Source organism: Phaethon lepturus, unplaced genomic scaffold, assembly GCF_000687285.1.
Source record: "Phaethon lepturus isolate BGI_N335 unplaced genomic scaffold, ASM68728v1 scaffold5502, whole genome shotgun sequence".
In the NCBI taxonomy this organism is placed as follows: domain Eukaryota; kingdom Metazoa; phylum Chordata; class Aves; order Phaethontiformes; family Phaethontidae; genus Phaethon; species Phaethon lepturus.
Genome location: NW_010521124.1, coordinates 29166 through 52405, shown reverse-complemented (window position 1 = coordinate 52405; position 23240 = coordinate 29166). Strand labels below are relative to the sequence as shown.

The 23240-nt window shown below is 43.2% G+C and overlaps 1 protein-coding gene across 1 annotated transcript in view; it reads left to right on the top strand.

Moving 5' to 3' along the window:
• EGFR (epidermal growth factor receptor) overlaps positions 1-17017 on the top strand; it is a 45910-nt gene extending 28893 nt beyond the window's left edge. The window contains exons 18-27 of the mRNA XM_010281403.1: positions 1040-1138; positions 5873-6058; positions 9561-9716; positions 10588-10663; positions 11841-11987; positions 14540-14637; positions 15095-15262; positions 15357-15404; positions 15504-15609; positions 16641-17017. Coding sequence (XP_010279705.1) covers positions 1040-1138; positions 5873-6058; positions 9561-9716; positions 10588-10663; positions 11841-11987; positions 14540-14637; positions 15095-15262; positions 15357-15404; positions 15504-15609; positions 16641-17017 — 1461 coding nt within the window. The remainder of the gene's footprint in view (positions 1-1039; positions 1139-5872; positions 6059-9560; positions 9717-10587; positions 10664-11840; positions 11988-14539; positions 14638-15094; positions 15263-15356; positions 15405-15503; positions 15610-16640) is intronic.
• The last annotated feature ends 6223 nt before the right edge of the window (positions 17018-23240 follow it).

The following is a 23240-nucleotide window of genomic DNA, read 5'->3' as shown; positions in this document are numbered from 1 at the left end:
GCTGAACCTGGAGGACAAAGATCTTGACTTAAAAACTACCACAGCCAAACACACCTTGTAATGAATATTAGGAAAAAAAAAGGCACTTTGGTCAGCTCTGTGCTAAGCCATTTTTCTGTGTGGTCTGGAGTCTTGTTTTCATAATTGGCATTCACTCTTTCATTAGAACTGACTCAGATGTGTGGAGGTGTCTACACACCTTCAATTGTGTAGGTCCACAAGGTATTTTTTTCTCTTGGTGTTTGTTATCCTCTGTGTTTCTGCTTCACCAAGTTCCACTTTTCTGTGCTTCTCCTTTTATTCTGGATATGTGTTTCAGGCTTTGTCAGTAGTACTGAAATATAAACTGTAGATTCATATATCTCTTTATAAAGCTCTGCATTCTGAAGCAGGCTTCTAGCGGTGGCTAGGAACTTCAGGGGCACAAATCCCATTGACCTCTGAAAATGTGCACCTACCTTGCTGGGCATTTGGGTCAAATACTACTTTAGCAGAGTGTCCTCGCAGTGCCACGCCATTCACCTGCCACCTAAATGGCCTCCTGACACTATAGATGTAGAGCACTAAACCAGTCGGGCATAAACCTCTCTGCCACTGCATATGTTTAGGGCTGGATTGTTTGTACAGTGTAGATGCCATCTTGCTTTCATGAGAAAATGCCAATTCTTTTCATCCCATGATTTATAAATTGAAAGTGGCAAGATTTTGCACATGCAGTTGCTGTGGTGTGCTAATTAATTAGATTTCCATCCGCAAAAGTTGTTCTTTATGCATTTCTTGGGCTATTTGTACAGGGACAGTAATGAACATGGTTTTCCAAAAAAATACAGTAGAGGTGACTGAAAGACAAATACCACTCATTCCATTAACAGGATTCTGTTAACACCCACAAGACACTTTTTTGGGGGATATTTTCATTATCTGCCATGTCTTCCCATTGGTCAGAATATATAAGTCTACTCAGAAGATGTATATGTAATTGTGAGAATTAAGCTGTTAGATATGAGACTGAGTAACTCTTTGTACTTCTTTTTGGTAGGGGCTTTGGATCCCAGAAGGGGAGAAGGTTAAAATTCCTGTCGCTATTAAAGAGTTGAGAGAAGCTACATCACCAAAAGCCAACAAGGAAATACTTGATGTAAGTTTTCATGTTTGTTTTGTCAAGTTGTGAGTAGTCTGTGGATTTTCCCCTGTAACAACTAACAGGATTTCAGGATTCTGGGTGCGAAGATATAGTTTGCACCTCAAATTGCATTCTCCATCTAGAAGTACTGGGCTTTGCAGTCTAGTCTGTGAAGTGCTTTTGTGTCTCCTTATGAACCTTTTGCTTGCAGTCCAAATACTGATGTGATACTTCTGGGGTAGCACCTAAGGAGCAGTCAGGACCATATATTTACAGCTAATTCTGTTTTCTTTATTCTGACATTTCAGGCCTTGAACTGCGGCGTTCGTTGCCATTATGGAAGTAGAACTAAAACCAATAACAACATAACAAGTGATTTTTGAATCTTGACATTGCAGATTGTCATAATCTAGTTGCTTGGTTACATAGGATTAAATTAGCTGTAAATGTAAAAGGAAAAAATATCCCAGCTGTCTGATTTCTCTGCCATGAACAGCAAGAAATGATCTCGGTTTCTGAAAGAGGCATGGGAGTTTTGTTCTCTTGCTTGGATATAGCTCATCACTTCAGAAAACAGCAAAAAAGTCTATGGGACACTGTTTCAAGAGCTTATAAATATGCAAGTTTACAATGGGTGAGCTAGAGTCCTAAATACAGAGTTCTCTGAACTTGGAAAAGCTAAAAATCTGAACTCTGTCGCTAGATCTGAAGCTATACAATATAAAGCACCAAGGATATATATTTATATACGAGGAAAGAAAAACGCTGAGTGCGGAGAGGAGCACTCGGATATTTGCTACACATTCAGTTCAGCTTTCCCGTGCTGTGGTTCAGACCTCAGCAGCAAGAAAGGGGGTGGTGGGGGGGGGATGTGTGTGGATGTGTGTGTGTCCTGTTCAGCCCTTCGAGCCCAGAGCTGGAGCCTGCTGGGTCACTTGGGAGGACTGATCAGCCCAGGGTCTCCAGGGACTCCCCAAGCAACACAGTGTGTTTGGTACAGGTGAAGTCTTTAAGCTTCTCCTTGCTATAGCCACATGAGTGTGCCTCTAGAAAGCATAGGTTGGAAGTCTGGATTTGGCAGGTGCTCATCTATCGAGTGCTTGTTTGCAGGGACAGGGCACACATCCCTGGTACGACCCAAATGGACCTGTGAAGTGCAGCTCCACAGCTTGGGACAGCCTGTTTGTGTGAAAGTGGTGGTCTTTCAGCCATGGGGTAAACTGGATTTTTAAAATTTTGGTAGGAACTGAACCACTTTACCTGGAAATTTATTTAAAAAAAAAAAAATCCAGCTTTGGACAGCAAATGACATCTCAGGTAGGAAGGCTCATCTCAAACGGTTCAAGCTGGTGAAGATCTTAACAAAAGGCCAAATCTCACAGTGAGAATTATCAGGATGAATGACTGTGGACAAACCTACCTGTGCTACTGATGATAATAAAAGCACACTGATTTTTCCAATCACCCTAAATAAACAGTGTTATTCCAATACATTACTTCAACAGATCATGTGCTATGTACCATATGATTTGATACATGTATTGGAGCAATGCAAAAGAATAGGTGATCCACCTCAAAATCCATACACAAAGCAAAATCCATCCTAATATTTTTTTTAGTTAGACTCCAGGCCAGTTTCAGCCCCTTCCCCAGGTCCCCGACCCCCGGGGCCCTGGTCCCTGCCCCTCACCTGCCTGCAGGCAGGCTGTGTCCCTCCCTTCGCTGGCCTTCCCCGCGTTGGGGGTCTGGCAAAGATGCTGCTCAGCTGCCTGCCCTGAGCTCTGCCCCTCGTTTCCCTCTTCACGGTGATAAGAAGCATAACACAGACTTTGCAAAAGGTGCTTTGGACTTAACTTAACATAAAATTCCTGTGTACTGAAGGAAGGGTGAACGAATAAGCCTACAGTACTGCAGTCTGCCTTCAGCAGATCAAGGTATCCACACGACGGAGCAGTAGGTGCAGGGACTGTGTGCTCTTCAGTAGTATCGAAGTACTTTCTCTTTTCAAAGAAGTTTATGTATCAAATCCCCACATTATCTTTTCCAATTGGATTAGGATGCTTAACAAAAAGCCGTTGCGTTTTTCAGTCCTGTTCATTATTCAGATGATTCGGTTGGTGGAATTAATTCTATATTTTGGAGCAAAATTTAAAAAATAGAAAACCAGTGAAAGAAGTCAGAGGGATGACTCCAAAAGCTCCTCCCAAAACAGATTTTTGCTACATAACCAACTTTTCAAGGTCACTGAAACCTCAGAGATAATAATGTCCAATTAAAGATGATTTGTCTTACAGAAACACACTAGGTATAGAACAAGCGCGGCAGCTTTAGCTCATATAATCCAGGCGAGCTCTCTCTGGCTTTATTAGGGTAGGGCTAATTCAGAAGATTGTTGTTGAATACCAAGCATACTTGGAGCAGGTCAGAGCGTACCGCAGAGATTTCCAAGATAAACAGTTGAAACAAAGGCCCACTTTAATGTCTTGGGCTACTTAGAGGGACCCACGACTGCACAATAGCTCCCTTCTGCTCCCTGCGAGGAGGCGGTGGCCTATTTTACTTTGCGGTATCAAATGTAACAGGCAGCGTCAACGCTTGGACGCTCTCCGAAAGCTGTGTGGCCCATACACCCACCCCCCTCTTTCGGCATCCCAGTTCTCAGCCCCCAGGTCAGCCCTGCGCGGGCTGCGCGGCAGATGGGCAGTGAGAACAGCTCCGACTCTGCAGATTTTTTCCCCCGGCTGCTGAAATGAATACAATATGGATCTGAATCCCAGCAGGAAGCAAGGCAAGGAACAGCCATCCTTCATTGGTATGATGGCTCCGTTTGGAAGCCTAGGGAGGTTTAGCATGTTTCGGTCTCTGCTTACACCTGAGCATCGTATCGCGGATTCGCAAGGTTATCTAAAAAACATTGGCACAAATATCTACATAATTGAGTAGCCCATTGTATTCTTGCTTTATCTTTCCTCGGGCCAGCCTACAGAATTGGCATTAGCCTTGACAGAGGGCTGTTTTTCAACGCCTTGCTCACATCCTGGAGTAGGTTGAGGAGCCTTTACCCAATTCTGACAGAGTTCATCTTTAACCTGTCTTCCTGCAGACCACTTTAATCCCAGAGGCTCCAAAACAAGGACACCAAATGCAGAATTAGCACCTCCGAAGAAAACTGCATTACATCACGTTTTGCTTAGGCTGGCACGTCAAACAGCAATACCAAGGCCAGAAAGTATTGCTTAAGTGTTGGGGTTGCTTATTTCTTGAACGTCATTGCTTTAATAACTTTGTTTAATAATAGTTCTTACCAGCTACACAGCTATGTGACATCTGTGGAAAGCTTATGAGATGATGAGTAAAGTGCTATGGTATTTCATTTCTTAAGCTCTTAGAAAGTGCAGATTTGCTCCTTTCCTTGCCACAATAGTGGCCTGACTTTTAGGCTTTGGGGGGCTAATGTTGAATTGCCAAAGGATGTTGGTGTTACTTCAGATGCTGAGTTAAGATGCTGACTTAAAACCTCACTGCATAGAAAAATTCCCATTTATTTCTCATTGTGTTCATTTTCAATCAAATGGCTTTAAAAATGTGTAGAAGTAAAATACTGTAAATCAGACACAAGGTTAATTTAAAAAATCCACAATTTGAGCTCTAATTTTTTTCCCCCTATTGGAGTCCATTCTCTGAGCTTGCACTTGACAGTGGATGTCAGTATAAATATCGATCTCAAATTCAAATCTGTAAGTAGTTTTTGCATGCAAAAACCGTGAAGTCAGGTTAAAGGATGTAAACAGTGTGTCTGGAGTGTACTGCACCAGCCTCTGAAGGGTTCTCTTCCTTCCTACAGAAGAGCAAAGGAAGAGGAGGTACCTTGGGTACCTTAGATAGGTACCTAAAGCTACATAGGGTGAACCCAGGCTTGAAAGAAGAGTTTTTCACATATTTATGAAACTTAAACACAAAATTCCAGTTGACCAAAGGGTTTATTATGCTTAGGCTCCCACATTGTAAGTACCTTCCTGGTATCATTTGCATTGCTATATGGATCTAAAACAGCTTTTCCAATTGGGGGTGATATTTTCACCAGTGTTGCTTAAAGACAGACATGGATTCACACTTCTAAAGAGGTGAACTGATTATTAACCTGTTTCGTTTGACACAGACTGCAGAACAACATGGTCAGAGAAGCCTTGTCTCTAAAAGTCAAACTGTCAGTCCCATCCTAGGTAACAACTTTTGACTTTCTGGGTTAGTACTAACCTTGACAGAGGAACAGAGGTCTCAAAAGCACTGATTTCCAGTCAGTTTTGTGAAAAGATCTGTGGAGGGAAAAAAGGTATATGACACATGTTCATAAGATGTGTTGCCCTTGCAATTAGGTGCTCAAAATGATGAAATCTCATTAGCTTCTAGTTGATGTTCAGTTTATTAATTCCTCCTATGTCTGTGTGTTTTCTCCCTAGGATTTTATGTCCCATGTTTTCTTGGTGTATCAGTAGTGGGAGACTGGCTCTTCTGTGGCATCTCAGTGATGCTTCAGTGTTCAAAATCTGAACCTTCCACCAAGTGGAAAAAACTTGGTCCACAGAGTGGGAAATACAAATATTTTGTATGTGACACAGGGCACAGAGTTTGCATATAGTATTTTACCAACATCTTGAATGACCAACTTGTTTTGTTTTATACTACCTCCAAACATTTCTGTCATGCCAAAGGGAGTGTTTCACATTGCTTTTTGTCCTTTCTTCTCAGGAAGCTTACGTGATGGCTAGTGTTGACAATCCTCATGTGTGCCGCTTGTTGGGAATCTGCCTCACCTCTACTGTTCAGCTCATCACGCAGCTGATGCCTTACGGTTGCCTCCTTGATTACATCCGAGAGCACAAGGACAACATCGGCTCCCAATACCTTCTCAACTGGTGTGTGCAGATTGCAAAGGTAAGCGGACCGGCATGCCATCAGATCCACTAAAACTCAGACTAACACGAAGATCTGACAGCGCGTAATGTGTTTACTTACTTACTTATTTTACCACATGGTTCCTAGATACCTTATACATGACAGTAAGCGGTTACTTTGTCTTAAACAATTTACCATTTTCAAGCTACCATGCAAAACTTAAGTATCCTTCAAAACGCTCCTAGACAGCGTAGTATTATCACCAAGGCATTTATGTCCAAACCAAACACCTTGTAATGCAACAATAATGTGATGCAACAAAGCTGGGTCAGGGAAGGGAGTAGAATTTGGCAATTGCCATACCAAAGTCCTGCTTCCATCAGTGGATTTCTTTGGGCTGTGCCACAGGGCAAATGGTGGTGCTGTCCTTGTGTGCCTTGGAGAATGACCCTGATTTTTCAGGCTGAAATCTCTGACACCTGAGGATCGAAACCGCTGATTAATAAATACCAGCTCCGTTGTAGTGCAGGCTGGCTGTGGCCAAAAGACATTCGGGCACCCCAGGGCTGTTCTGTAATTTATATGCACCAAGTTGGTGCCTGTAATCTAATTGCAGTGGCCATAGTGCCAATTAAAAGACTCATTATCATACCCGGCACTGTTTGCCAAAGAGCAGAGCAGCGAAGGAGACTAAGTACAGCCTCTAGCCCGTAGCAGCAATATGCTGTGTTTGGGAGGTGGTTAGCCATTTGCAAGCATGGAAGAGTGGAGCAAAACCAGCAAAAAAATAGCTGCAGTTCGTTGGAGTTTTGTCGTATGGGATGGCAGTATCCGCAAAGCCCGGCTGCTTTAACGCTGCTTATTTCGGGAATGACGGTCTGCAAGCTAACCACACACTTACAGCCGTATCGGTCCCTTGAGACCTTGTATACATCCCAGGCTCGCCTGGCCGTGGTTTGCTTTCAGGAAACATGCTGAGGACCTCAGAAATGTATCCACCAAAAGTATACAGAGCACATTTTTCATCTCAGTGTGTGTACTTTTTTTACAGCGTGCTCCACAGCAAGTGAATTTTAATTTATGCATCCACCTGGGATGTGAATTGCCTTTTTCTGACTCTTTTTCTCTGTTGTTTAAAATCAATTACTGCTCTGTCCTGGTTTCAGTCCCTTTGGAGGATGAGCTGGAGGCCACATTTCCCTCCTCCTCCTTCTCCTCCTCCTCCTTGTTAATTTTTAAGATGGCAAAATCAGTCCCCAAATTGATCCTTGGGGCATCACTTGCCCGAAAAGTTGCCATTCATAATTGTTAGCTTCTGTTTGATTTTTTTCGTGACGGTTCAACATTTCCCCATAGCAAACTCTACCCTCTCCAGTGCTGCCTGACCTTCAACGTACTCCTTTGTGCTGCTCCACACTGAAGTTCTCCTCAAAGTGCTCATAAATCACACGTATGGCTTTTTCCCACCAATGTGTCTGGTGTTACTACTCTGATAAAGTCATGCCAGATTTTTGGACATTCTCTGGCTCTTTAAAAACGTACTTTTGGCGGGGGGGGAAAAATTGAAACAAATATATTCGTCTGGTAACTAACCAGCAGGAGGCAAGTTGCCTCTGAAGCTTATTCTTGTTTCTGTTTTCACAGCTTTGAATTAAGTTTTCTTTGCATCTATAAACATTATCTTTCTCTGAGTTACGGAGTCCTGTCTTTTAAACAAGATGTTATGACAGAGCATAGACACTCCACATGCAGAAACACTGTGAAGTAACTCTTTGAACACATTGGCCTCACACTTAATGATGAAAAATGGCTTAAATCCCAGGCCTGCACACAATTATAGATCTGCTGAACTTTCTAGATGAGCAGTTCCACAACTTTGGTGTACAGTTATGCACGTGCACAAGTCTTTTAGCTATCAGCGTCTTAAACAGCTTAGTGTAAAACAGATATTCTGCCTTCCAGCAGCTTTGAGTCTTAATAAGTCCCTGCAGCAAGACATGTTTCTGAGGAAATTTTTCGTCCTAATGGGGCTCGATTATGTGATTGTATTTTTTTTTAAGATAGTCTGTTTTCTGTCAGCAGCTCAAGCTTTTTTGTTTCAAAAGCTCTGCTCGCGAAAGATCCAGTTGTGTAATTAAATGCACGCTCGTAGTGGCATTGCGCCAGTGTGTTTGGGTGGTTTGTTTTGGCAACAGTAGCAGCGCACGGGTGAAGTTGTGCTGAGGGACTTGGGTAGAAGATTCGATGGTGGTCCAGGTTAGCAGTGGGCTTAGGAAGGGGGTGGAGGCTGGAGGGGAATTACTCCCTCCAGTGCTCTGTCATCACATCAACATGATCATTTTGGCGTTAACTTTGTAGGTTAGAAGTACTTTTTTTATTATTTCTCTCTTCATAAAAATACAAGTGCATAAGCTGCCGCTAGCAGAAACCTATCGACTGGGAATAATTGTGGTTTTTAGAAAGGATCTTGCAGGAAACTTAGAAATCATGAACTTTTTAATTCCATACACCAAGAGACTGAAGTTGAGGGAAAGGGGAATAATCTCTGTGGTCAGAAATGCAGCTGTTTGTTAGATTCATACCTTAAAATTCAAGCCAGCACAATTAGTCGTATTCTTCCAGGAGAGGCAGTTGTACCAAAAAAGCACGTATGCTATGGCGAACCCAGTCTAATCATGGGAGGCAGTGAAACTGGAAGAACTTGCTTTTTCAAAGAGGACTTGAAAACAGATGCAACTCTGAGTTCAGCCATAAAATGATTTTTTTTTATTTTATTTCCTTTTCTCACCTTTGCAGTGGGATGCCTTATTGTTATCAGGGAGAGGGCAGAGTACGCTGTAATGAGAGCAGAATCAGCAACTTTAAACGATTAATTTATTTTTGTTTAGACTCTTTTCACAGGCCATTAGCATCTACATATTCTCTGTAGGGTTGGCCTGTGCGTGTATGGAAGGTGATAGTTAAATTCTGCACTGTGCTCTCCTGAAGTCACCGGGTTTGCACAAATGCAACTGAAAGAAGGGTTTGCCCCCTTCTTTGCAAGTACTATCCTAATTTTACATTTCTTGAACTAAATCCCAAAGGAACCACATCCCCTGCTATACCCACTACTGTCCCTTTTTTATCCGTGACTCCACTGGCACATGGACCCACAAAAAGGTTCCTGGAGGGTAATAGTTACTCCTCCTTGTAATTGTGCAAGCGCACATCCTCACCCTGCCACAAGCATCACGTAAATCAAAAACAGCAAATCTTTTTCTGAAGCGGGGATATGTTACCGCGAGTTTATGGTCGTGTGCGTAGTTACTCCAGAGCAGCTGGCACTTGGTAACTCACAGAATCACAGAATCATTAAGGTTGGAAAGGACCTTCAAGATCATCAAGTCCAACGATTAACCCAAAGCCACCATGTCCCCTAAACCATGTCCTGAAGTGACACATCCACACGTTTTTTGAACACTTCCAGAGATGGTGACAAAAACTCATTCGTGTGTCCAAGCCCAAAGCACGTGGTGCCGACCCATGGTCTGTCGTATTGCAGGGAATGAACTATTTGGAGGAGCGTCGCCTGGTGCACCGTGACCTTGCTGCCAGGAACGTCCTCGTTAAGACTCCTCAACATGTGAAAATCACGGACTTTGGGCTGGCAAAGCTGCTGGGCGCCGACGAGAAGGAGTATCACGCTGAGGGGGGCAAGGTAAAGCGCATCGGAGAAATGAACCGCTGCGCGTTCATCAGTGCTCGTGTTTGCGCACGAGCCTCAAACACAGGGGAAAAAGAGGGAGTGGGGTTTCAAAGGCTCAGCTGCCATCTCAGCACGCTGCCTTTGAAGCCTGTGGGAGTCCTCTGAAATCAGCTGAAGCAGCGTCAGGCCGGTGGGACTGCAGTGGGAGCGGAGGTAGCAGCGCAGCGAATGCTTTTGAAATTCCCACCCAGAATGTCTGGGAAAAAGCAAGATTATTTAAAAAACATTCAAAAAATAAAAGCATGGCTGAATTCATCAGTGTGGCCAACACCAGTAACACTGTGCCGTTTATGAAGAGAAAGGGAATGCTGTATATTTATAGCAGAAGAAAGACCTGTCAGACTTGGTTAAACACGCCTTCGTGTTGTACTACGTGCTGATGGAGGGAATGTGTCCTGCTGAGAAATTAAAGAGAAGCTGCTTGCAAATATTGCAGAGACTGTAAATGGAAACCATATGAGTGCAGATCAGTCTTTGTCATACAGCCCGAGATTGGATTTGTGTCCTGTTATGATAGGAGAAGGTTAAAAAAATAATAAATTTGACTGTTAAAAATATTGTAAAACTAATTTGTAAGACATATTTCTAATGTGCCTAATATTTCACAAGTTCCCAGGTTCAGCATAATAAATGAAAATAATAATAAGGGACTCAAAAGTTGCCTGCTCTACCACTCAGTTCACAGAATCACAGAATCGTGTTGTTTGATGGTTGGGTTTTTTCCCTTCTGCAACCGAACTATTGGTTCAAACACCACCTGGTGGTAAATATCGTTGATAAATTTTATGTCGGCCTCTTAAAGCTTATTTGTGAATTTTCCTAGGTTCCTATTAAATGGATGGCTTTGGAGTCAATTTTGCACCGGATTTACACTCATCAAAGTGACGTCTGGAGTTATGGTGAGTCTAAAACCAGTTATAATTATTGCAAATGGGTTGGAAAATTGAAGGATTTGCTAGTGGCTCTACTCAGAGCTTTTTTCTTTCTATTATGAGAAGACTGAGAGATTAAACATAAACATTGGACCCAAATCACCTATTCAATAAAGTAAATTTCCCATGAAATTGCATGCTAGTGAGGTATAAGATGTTTTGCAGAATGTGCTTTCAGATGATGAGCCCTCGCCTGGAAGGGGCTGCAGGTAGGAGACTCTGCTCCATTTGCTGAAGCTCTGCTGATGCTTTTCCTCAGCAACTTCATGTGAACTATAACGGGGCTGAGAAAAAAGCCACATAACTAGAGGGAGGACTTAAACACATCAGCCACACTGTCAGTGAGTCAATCGGTGTAACTGTGCTGTCCTGGTAATTGAGAGGACAATGCTAAAAGAGAAACAAAGCGATAACCTCCTTGGAGAATTCATTTTATATTTGGTATAGTTCATAAGCCAGCTTAAAAGAGAGAGGGGCAAAAAGGAAACTTTTCAAAGCAACTTATTCCAAAATTTCCACTCCATGAGCTCTTATATTCCTGGAAAATATTAAATGCAGATGGTCAGATCCTGTGTCCTTTTAGAAAAAGTACAGCCTTTGGTCCTCTTAATCCATTTATGTATCTTGGCATCCAGAATCTTGTTTTGTATCCTAAGCTACCAGACAATCACAACAACTACATCGCAAGAGTACGTGGTGTGTCGTCAAATGACACTGAGGCAGCTGGTTTATACTTCTTTCAAAAACTGCTCTTGCTCATCTCCAAAGAGATTGTTTTGAAACAAAAATACAAATTCTATTTTTAAAACCACTTGCTGGGTTGGAGTCAGGAGAAGGTAACCTGCATTTCCTTTCTGTGGGGCTGGGAAGTTTGTAGGATGTTCAACACTGAGATACTAGCTGAGATTAAGAAAGACCAAAAAATATCCAGAAAAACCCCAAAAGGAAATCAGGATGATTTCAACCTGATTTATTAATTTGTCTCTCTTCAAAGTCATGGCAGAAAATGCTTTTCCTGGGTGGGGCTCTGGCAGTGCAGTGCCTCTGGGAAAGCCCTCTCCAACTCACCAACTCTCTGCGCCCAGACCAAGCACCCCGGCTCCGTGCAAAGCCCCTCTCACGGCCTTCTCTTCCCACCCTGCAGGTGTGACAGTTTGGGAGCTGATGACATTTGGGTCCAAGCCATACGACGGGATCCCTGCCAGTGAAATCTCCTCTGTCTTGGAGAAGGGCGAGCGTTTGCCCCAGCCCCCCATCTGTACCATCGACGTGTACATGATCATGGTCAAATGTGAGTTCACATTTGGGGTTGTGGGTGCTCACCTAAGTCAAATAAGTAGCACAGTTGCCTTCATTATGTCACATTTATCTATGCTGTGTTCTTGGTGATCGCACAGAAATAGAGTTATGAAAAGAGCGGTGACACCAGAGTGTGTTCCACAGCTTGAGCTTTAGCTAAGACCACGGGTTATGGTTTCATTAGTCACTTATTCAGCCAACTAATGTTTTTTCACCATTCACATCACTGGCTGATATTGTCAAGTATTTTAAACTGATATTGTCAGGCAGTATTAATCAGCATAACACCACTCACTTTACCTGATAACTCTGGTTTTGTATGTCTAGAAAATGGAATTAACAATGCCTGTTCCTCCAGGCTCCCCCTTAGTTCAATAATATGCCTCCCCCTGCACTCACGGACGTGGATTATGTACTCCTTTCACTAAAGGAGTGCTGTGAGCACAGGCACCACCATAACGGCAGATGCACATGAGGGTCCAGACTTTGTTGTCCGATTTCTTCCTCGTTTTTGGATGGCTCCTTTTCGGCACACGGCTATTGCTGTAAAGTAGCACAGGAGCTGGGGGTCTGTGAAGCACTTTTTGGTCATTGTTAGGGCACATCAAAGGGCTTCTGAACCCCAAACCCCTTTTCCATCTACATCATCTGCTAAAATATCAGATTATTACCTGGCTTCCCGTGCATCTCTAGACCATGACTGCTGCATCCCTGCTCGCTAGCAGCAATGTCTGTGAGGATGCTGATAAGAAGCCCACTAGGTGGCATTTAAGACCTTCTCACTGGAGCAAAATGTACCTGTTCCTGAAATAGGAGCCACGCTACCATGAACACTCCATAGTGCAGCACTTTTGGGGAGTCCTGGAGTGCCCCAGTGTTGCTTTGTCAGGACAGGGAGAGCCCAATCCTGTGCTCACCAGAGCGAGCAGGAACCAGATCCAGATGTGTACACCTAGCCTGGGAGGTGCCCAGACCCAAAAACAGTGTCCTGGAAACTCCTCCTTGGTGATGCTGAACCCTACTAACACCTCAGCCCTGCCAACATCTCTGCGTGCAGCAGTCATGTCCCAGGTCTTCAAAAGCTCTCCACTAGAGCATGTCCTCAGGGGGTGAGCTCCATCCATCACCCTTCCTTTGGGTCAGTCCAGATGTAGAAAGCAGGCATTTTTTCAGGAGCCTCTTCCATTTAAAACACCACCAGTGGAGTGTCCCCATCTCGTTTCATACTGTTACACTGAATTTAAATGCAAGAGAATGAGGATCTGGGGTTTGAGCCTTTCTTCTGCCACAGAACTCGGTTGCACAGCTTTCACTGCTCTGATCACCCTGTGTTTGCAGGCTACAGCACAGACCCTGTTGAAGCCATGTCGTTTTGTCTAAAGGAATTCAGGATTCCCAGTCAAGTCTTTTATAAGCAGAGAGTATAAACTGAAATGTTCAAAGTTATTGCAAAACAATTTTTTTTTTATGTAAGAAGCAGTATTTAAACGTACGCAACTCAGAGATAAATTCAGAAATAATAGATGCTACTTCTGCCGCAGCAGCAAACTCCCAAATGCTCCTTTCTGTTAAAAAGCAAAAAGGATTTCTTCTTGAATTAGCAGGAGATCATATTTCTAGCATGGTAAAAAGTCACTGGCAATGATGAGATTTTTCTAATGCAGATTTCAGATGGCATATTATCACTTCATTCCTCCATTACTATGGATAGTCTGTTTCCTATGAGTTCCTCCAGGCACACTAAGCTTGACCTTTATTATTTTTAATTTTAAACACAAGAGTGTTCACACTTAAACAGTTTTAAACACATCAGCTCATCTGTTAGTTGATAACAGAAAGTGTGGGTTTCCTAAGTTATCTCACATATTGAGCCACCAGTATCTATATTAGAAATCTCTTCTAGCATTGATCCACACTAAGCTGTGAGACTTGTTTTTTTAAAAGTTTGTTTGCCAATTAAATGCAGCTTAGATATGGTTAATCTTTCAAAATGTCCCCAGTGAGGATGTTTTGAATTGTAGAAGACATCTGGTATAGAGGATGGCTTCTGCTTTAGGCTTCCCAGGATTTCGCGAAGCAGTGCAGTGAGGGCTAGACGGTCAAATCGCCGTACATCTGCAGGCACCCGCTGAAGTTAGTTTGCTTCCCCTCCTTCAAGAGCTTTTTCAGAACAGCCTAATTTGGACCAATCTAATCTAGGCTGGCCGCCCATTTGGTATCCTCAGGACTGATGCGTTATTATCACTTAAGTGGGACCTGCCTGCCCGAGCGGAGATAGGCCAGCAGGAGAGGAGACAGGCTCAGCCTGGAGCTTTTCCTACATGGAGTTTTATTACCTCCTTCATTCTTCCCAAAACTGCCAAGATGTGTGTATGAAATGCTGAAATTCACAGCAATGGCTGGTGAATGAGCTTTTTATGGTGGTCCCTTACGGGGAAATCCTTAACAGCATGTATGGTGCTCTTCTTTTCACTGTTACATTTTATTTTAAGCTCCGTGTTTGATCACCAAAACAACTTTATTTGTGTATTGTCATCCCTCCAGGCTGGATGATCGATGCAGATAGCCGTCCCAAGTTTCGTGAACTGATAGCGGAGTTCTCGAAAATGGCCCGTGACCCTCCACGCTATCTTGTTATACAGGTACTAAGCCCAATGGTGGGAAGATGTCTGATGCACATTTAATATGAGGCCCAAAATGATGAGTAATGCATGTGAAAACATATAATATGGATAATTTAAGGCCAGATTTAATGTTGCTTTCCAGATCTTAACACATTCAGCTAGAACCACAAACAGAATTTCAAGACCAGTCACTATTTTCTTAGTACTGGTTCCAGTCTAGGACCAGTAACAGTCCACACTGCAGTCCGGAGAGGAGAACAGAGTTTGATCCTCTTCAAAATGCAGTATTTTACATCAGCATAGGCAGAGATTGCAGGCCCAAAGTCCTCTAAACTCTAGCTAAATCTGGTTAAACACACAGATCAAGATTTTACATCTTGGACCTCTCACTAAACGACTTTGTCTCTCAGAGAAGGGGATAATGAGGGATTGAAGGGAGTCTGCGAGTCCTCTCTCACACCGACTTGTCTCACAGGGAGATGATAGGATGCACCTGCCCAGCCCTACAGACTCCAAGTTTTATCGCACCCTGATGGAGGAGGAGGACATGGAAGATATAGTGGATGCAGATGAATATCTTGTGCCACACCAGGGCTTCTTCAACAGCCCCTCAACATCCCGCACTCCTCTCTTGAGTTCATTGGTATGAAACTTTTCCTCTGTGGAAACATGACAAGCAACTTTACAAGTGAACTGCTCCTCATAATGTCTGTATTTTCTTTCTCTCTTTTTAAAAGAGTGCTACTAGCAACAATTCTGCTACAACCTGCATCGACAGAAACGGGGTAAGTGGGATGATCTTTAAAAAAGGAGCATTTCTCCTATATGGATCAATTTCTACAAAACAGTTCCTTTAATATTGATTTTCTCTAATTCAAACCTAGCAGGGACACCCTGTAAGGGAAGACAGCTTTGTCCAGAGATATAGCTCAGACCCAACGGGCGCTTTCTTGGAGGACAGCATAGACGACGGCTTCCTGCCAGCCCCGGGTGAGTACCTCTCCCGTGTTTCCATTCTACAGCCACTCATTCACAAGCCATTTGGGTGTGAATATAATCGTTGTCCTTCCTTTTCTGTAGAAAGGAAACAATCCAAATACTTCCTACCAGTTTTAGTTGATAAATGGGAGTGAAAATGTGTGCATATATCCTTTTCCTAGATTTTTTCTTGCTGCTTCTGGACTTCTCGCTTCAGTTCCTTCACCAGCCAGGTTCCTCATGTTTACCATGTGTGCCATCTGGCCGGGGAGTTTGCATGCGTGGTTATACGTTTAAAGCTTTCTACCACCCCTGCACTTCAGAAAATATCCTCTAAAAACCGGGTTTCACCCCTTCCACCATTTCAGCAATATAAACAGCATTCTGGCAGTTTCTCTGCTTTCAGATGTTGGTACATAGAAGGTTCCTCATGGTTTCACGTGGACTTACGGCATAGGTGGTCGGAGAGCGAGTCAGTGAGCACCGAGGGAGCTGGTGCTGCGTTGTGCAGCCTTGATGCTTTGTGTCCTTAAAAAAACCCAACCAGCACTTCCAAGAATATACCACAGCTGGAAGGGGGGAAAGATCCTGCAAGGGATGGCACTTAAGTGAGATGTGGAGTCTCTGTTTCTGCCAGTCCTGTATTTTCTAGGCACTTTCCTCATCTCTAAACATTTCTCTAGGGAAACAGCTTCTGGCAACAAAGCTCCCTGAGTGCAATTTCAGAACAGTATCTGGGACATAGCCACCCCCACGTCACTAAAATCAGCAGCAGCTCTCCTGCTGTCTCGTGGTCCAAGCCATCTTTCTGCTGCTTTGCAAACCAAATTCCTGAAGGTGAACTCCAGGGCAGCGCATTTGGTGCCACAGCATGGCAGTCCCTGCCTTTGGCTCTCTTCCGCTCTGGGAGGTTCAGCGAGATGCTGTGCGCGCAGAGCGAGCGGCAGCTGGCTTGAAACTACACCCCGGGTGATGCAAATGACTGCATTAGTTATATGTCTGCGTTATCATTCCTTCTTATTTTTATTTTCTTTTTATTCCAGAGTATGTAAACCAGTTGGTGCCCAAGAAAACATCTGCCTCAGTGGTCCAGAATCCAATCTACAACAACTTCTCACTCACAGCAAACTCAAAGGTCCCCACGGACTCCAGCTACCAGAATTCACACAGCACAGCTGTGGACAACCCCGAGTATCTCAACACCAACCAGTCGCCGCTGGCCAAGACAGTCTTCGAGAGCTCTCCTTACTGGATCCAGGCGGGAAACCACCAAATAAATCTGGACAATCCTGACTACCAGCAGGACTTCTTACCGAAGGAAACCAAACCTAATGGTCTCTTGAAAGTTCCCGCAGCAGAGAACCCGGAGTACTTGAGGGTAGCAGCACCAAAAAGTGAATACATTGAAGCCTCAGCATGACCACAGAGAATTTCTTCTTGCAGCAAGGCAAGCCAGACTCTCCGTGAACCACCTGGCTGCTGCAAGAACAGACTCTTGCTCGCAGCGAACGGTGACTGCAATGCATCAATAAGCACACCTTTCCTTCTCAGCATGGGGGCTGAAACTGCAAAGCCTATCTTGATGGTAGTTTGGGTCTTTTCTTGCCCATTTCCACGTAATAACGGAGGCCCATAGCCTGCACTTGGATGCATGTTGGGATGGAGCGGGATCTTCCTGGACAGAAGAAATATGGATGCATTCCTTTCACTTTCAAATGGTAGCATGGTAGGAAGCCACTCTGGGATGAACTTGAGAGCTGTACACATTGTACAGTCAAATTCCTTTCTACAGTCTGTATTTTTATAAATGTTTCTAACAATTTTTAAATCTTTTACAAGATCAGATGCTTGTACTGCTGGTCTGCTATGTGGTGCTAAGATCACCAGCAGGGGAAAAAAAAAAAAAAGTTACTACATAGTTTTCCAAAACTCCTGGAACAGAAACAGTTATTCCAAACCACCGGATTTTTACAAATTGGCTCCATATACTGCTTCTTGGCACAAAGAGGAGAAGTGCATCTGGGGGACATATGGGAGATTCTGCCCAGAGCAGTATGGAGTGGATCACTCCGGGGAAAACTAGCACAAGGAGCAAAACTCATCACCTACTGACCACTACTGCTAAAAACTGACAGGAGGAACTCACCTCAAAGTCATTTGTACATGGTTATAAAGTGCTCACTAGTCTGCTTTCTTATGGTCAAACACAAGACATTTTTTTCTGATCCCTTATGCAGCTGTCGAGTTGTCAAAATGCCTTTCTTCTTCAACAAAACTGTTAAAGATGTTGCCCTAACTGAAAAATGAAGTGTCAAATAATGTTTAACAGACTTTAATTAAATGTCAAGGAAATGCAAATGGTGGCAAATGGGAGCATTCATGAGACAGACTGGAAGAACTATACTAAATTAAACTTGACTAGGGCAAGAAACACAGGTAGCTCTAGCCAAGCAGTTTTATTTCCCTTCTTAAAGGGACTCAGAGCAGAAATCATTTTCCCTTAAACATTTGGCAAAGAAAAGGGGTGTATCAGTGTTACATTCTGCTCACTTCAAGGCAGAATACTGGCAATTTCTGTACCACGCTGGGGCAGAGGCTGGGGCTGGTTGCCTGACCCTTTGGGGCCACATACCCTGGCAGTGCAGGAGGGGCAGTGAGAATGAATTAAGGAAAGGAAGAATATTCTGGAGTGATAGAAAATATTATCTCCCTCTTCTGAAACACAGGACTGCCTAGTGCTGCTTTAAAATACCCAGGATAACCTTCTGTTATCAGTGTGGAATAGTCAGACTAGGCAAGGCTGGGATTTTAGCTTCATAGTATAAATCAGTCACAGCAGCAAAAGCGGGGCCCGTGATACTGAACTTCAGATTCTTCCATCATTAACATTTCTTATGAATGTAGGAGTAAAATGCCTAAAGTGTGAATTTAGTAAGAAATCTAGATGCATCCCACCAGCAGCTTGGCACTGCTATTTTAATCAAACCGCTAGATCAAAAAGCAAACGCACATTTGGGGATTTTGGTACAAAGGCCCTTAACTAGTTGAACACTGGCAACTTGCTTGAGTTGCAGAGGATATGTAGTCTATACCAAGTAGCAAGAAATAGTCAAATTTATGCCACCGCTGTGTTTTGAATATATCAGTACATGTTTCAGTTTAAGTATTGCATCTGGAGTCCAGGATCAAGCAGCAAATCCTCTGAACATTGTTTTTACATATTTGTTGAGGAATGAAGGAGAAGAATGGTCATGTGAGATGACCCCTTTTATAAGTAACATGGTGTAAAATGCATTAGCAGCTTGTGTGTGTGCACTAGTTCATCAGGCATGCTGCAGTCTAGGGTAGAGCAGTATATTGGGTCAAAACCCAAAGATTGTCCTGTTCGGTACATCTGTGTCACCATGACCAAGTCCCAGGCACAGTGGTATGGAGGATGCAATGTTTGACTTTGATTATTGCTGGCTTGTATTTAAAACACTAACCAAAATTCAGTTCCCACGTCCAATTAGTGGCAGATTTCTGCTTGCATTCCTGAGAGCAGATTTTTTGTGTTGCTCTCACAAGCGTGCAACATGTACGCACAGGCAGCGCTGCTTTTCTCCACCCACCGCCCCAGGAAGAATGTACATAAAACCAGAAAAAGATCTTAACAGAAATCACAGATAATTTTCAATTTGCTAAATCTGTTATGTCTCCAAGCAGAACATTAGAAAATCACATAGTGCACGTTCTCCTGCAGAATCTTTCCGACACTATTGCACAAAAGAATTTGTTTATGTTTTGGGTTAATCTGTTAGCTAAAACAAGAAAGTGACTAATAAGTAGCCATATGTATCACCAGCCTTATGTAGCATGAACATTATTTAATAGAGGTTAATATGCTTGCCCATAACACTTTAGAAGGGATTCAGTAGCGACTCATTGCTAGAAACAGGGAGATTCATCTAAAAATTAAGCAATGTAAGTTTGAAAGAGCATCATTTTTTGAATTTGTTGGTTTTGAGGAGAAAAGTAGAAAAGGGGATGTAGGACCACAAACTCTCAATACAAATGTACAGATTCCAGATTGGTGGGATCAGCTATATTGTGAAGTAGTTCCGGTAAATAGGCATCCTGTAAGCCATGATTTGTAAATCGGCAGCTCAGTAGTGATTCAAAAGCCAGAAAAAAATAAAAACTGAGCAGTGTGCTGTGGGCTGTGGGCTGTGCCTGCAGGGGCAGACACAGCGGCAACGGGAGCGGATGGGGCTGCGTGGCTGTCGCTGGAGGCACGGGTGCTACATGGGGTGATGCTCGTAGTGCAACAGACGTTAGCAGTGTACCAAATGATTTCCACTGAGATGAAAAAAAAAAATAAAAATCAAGAAGCAGCTGAAATGGTCTGGTTTTCCCTCTGCAGCTCACTGACCCTGTAACAGCAAGGAGCCCCGTGCAGATCGTAGGTTCTTGCAAAGGCAAACACAGTTAGACAGCATTTCATGGGACCTTGCTGATGCAGTGTTGCATGGAGCTTAGGCTACTGAATGGGACGTAAAAATTGTATTTTTACGAATATTAGAAAAAAAATACACTGCATCTTGAGAGCTTACATAAATCAGCATCCAAAAATAACTTGAAAGTTCTGCCATTGTCTCTCAGGAGGTGTGGGTAAAAAATGCTGATTTTTAAAAAGCAACTGAATAGGGAAATGTAGCAGGCCACAGCCACTTTTAAAAGCCAATGGAGTCTTGCCAATCAAGAAAATAAAAATTTCCCTTTTTACTTTATTTCTTATGGAAGGCAAAATAAAACCACTCACAAGTTAGCGGTTAGCATCTCTTAATGATAAAGCAGCAGCTAATATGGAACTGCTTTTGCAATAATAATTTAAGAGTTTTAATAACTGCTATGTATACAAAAATGTAAGTTAAGAGTCTTCATCTTGCTTTGATGTTTTCCAGTGATCTGTGTACAGCGTCAATGCATTTGACTTCATTTGGGCCTTGGGTGGTTTTCTGCTGCTGCAAAGGGAGTTGGCTTGGGAAGTTTCCTTCATGTTGCAATAGGTCTTGTTGGGTAAATTCATCCGAGAGGCCAGGGGCTTGCTTTTGTGTCACGCTGGCAGGCAACAATGCAGTGAGTTTTCTAGAGAGACCAGCCAGAAATAGATGGTGGTTTCTGGAACACCTCAGGGTGATGCCCTGTCCCACCAGCGTCACTGTCAGATGGCCATATGAAGCCCCAGCATTAGAAAATACAGTCGCATGGTTTATTTGAAAGGAAGGAGCTTGTGTAGGGAGGGTAATGCCAGGGAAGGGGTGCAGCCGGCCAATCCATACCTGAGACAGCTGCCGAATTTGCCCAGGGGCATTGCTGAGTCCATCACTGTTCCTGCAGGTATGGGTGGGAATAGACACATGGCTCCTGTCCCTGCTACCAGCTTGAAGAGAAGCTCCCTTGTAGATGTATGCGGCATTCGTACTATGGGGTCAATCTCTTCCCTTGGGAGACACAGTTAGGGCTACAATAATGTCACAGGACTCCAAACAGCTTAAAGAGGACCCATCACAAGGTGCCTGGGATGTCCTCAGTCTGTCTGGGGGTGCTCCAGAGAGGGTGGTGAGGAGAAACTTTGCATTTCCAGACGGGCACTCATTTTTCAGATTCAGAGTTCAACATCTTCTGTTACTACAACCGCTGCCTCTCCAAAGGAGCAGTTCTGGTACTCTGGCTTTTGTTTCCCACTGCGTTTCTCTGTGAGAAAACATCTGAATCAGGACAAAGTATGAAAATGTACCTATGTCCTCCTTCCTGATGGAAACCGTATACTCATGGAATGTCAAACTGTGTATAACACTTAGCAAGAATGCTTTGTAATATTTTATCACCACTGGTTCAAATTTTTATATTGGGATCCCACTTTCTAGCTTTCTTTTTGTAAATGTTATCTCTTTGTTCTGACATACAACTTTTAAGGAGCCTTTTTAAAATAAATTTAAAAAAAAAAAAGAAAAAAGTTTATACAAAAGAAGAACACAACACCTTCAAGTAGCTTGTCAAATGGGCTGCATTAGGACCAAAGATGTAACGTCTTGTTTTCTTGCTTTAAAGGAATAGGGTATTGATCACCACTTCCACAGCCTCTCATTACAGGGAAAAGCTACAAATCTCCACTCCTCACTGGGGCTGGGCCTGACCTCCACTGAGCCAGGAGGGCTTGACAGGAGGGCGAGGCCTGTCAATAGAAAAACAAACCAAATATCAGGACCAGGTGTCACTTCAGGGCCAAACCTACAACCTCTACTCCATTTCGGTTCGTTTACTACTCAAGACAATAGCTAAACAGGGACATAGTCAAGAAAAAAAAGAAACATGCATGATGTTTTGTCTCAGTATCAGGAAAAAATACAACGATGTGAAGATGAGACATGATGAGATAACTGCTTTTTATGTGAGGAAGTGTGTAGGCAGACAGTGAGACTTTAAACCGATAGCACTTTTGTTTTTGTTTTACTTAAATTATGTGGGGGAGTTGAAATCACAGTGCTTCCATGGTAGGCTTTCCTTTCTGCCATGCGTCCTGCCTCCGTTTTCCATTGTGTGTTTTGGCAGATCACCTGTATTGCCGTGGCTGCGTGGACTGAGAATTGCAGGTCAGTCAGACGTACTCCTTCTCATACATGGGAGAGAAGAGCGTGGCGATAGTAGGCTGTACCACGCCGTTAGAGGTCAAGCAAACCCTCAAGAGCATCCAAACAAAAGGTTTCCTGAGGAAGAATTGGTAACTGGAGACCTAGCTGGCAAAAGACACACTACTTCTTGCACCACTGAAGTCATCAGGCAAAATGCCTTCAGCCAAGATTCAGGGATGGTGCTCCACCAGCTTTGCACTCATCCTCTTACGTGGTGCAGATGGGCTTGTCTGGATGCACAACAGCACAGGCCTTGTGGTCTCTCTGTACCTCTTGCCTTGCAGTAATGGGTTTTTCTGATTAATAAGGTGAAAAACAGAAATCAAACCCTCAGCTAACAACTGGACTGGTTGAAGGTGGTGTTCCTGTGTAGCTGATACAGTACGTCGTTTCCAGTCGCACTGGAATTTATCCAGACCCTTCTTACCTCGCACAAGCTAGCTGAAGAGTGTGCAGTTGCAACTGCCATGAATGTTATTCTCATATTTTATGAAAGGGAGTAAGAGAAGTAGTTGTCTGTAATGGTAGGAGGCTTGGCTCACATACCAAGGTTGCTTTTTTAATCCTCCATTCCTAGTATCTTTCCCCTTGAAATTAATGGGATTTAACTTGATTACACTGAGAGTATAAAACAAGGCTAATGTTGAGTGATTTTTGAAAATCCCTCGCAATAATCAGAGATCCTATGGATCCATTGCCCAGTTTAGGCTGCTTTGTATTGATGCAATCAACTGAGTATAAGGTGTAATGTCTCGGTTTTAATAAACTGTCAAGCAATATATCCATAGACACAGACGGTACCCTGACAGCATTGTAAAGTTACTCAACTATGAAAGCACTATTTGTACAATAAGAAACTGTTGACTTTTATATGGTTTAATGGTTTATACTGTTGATCAAAGATTGTTTGTATATTGAGCGATAAAAATGAGGTGTATATTATTCTTTTTAATTGTTTTTAATTTTTGG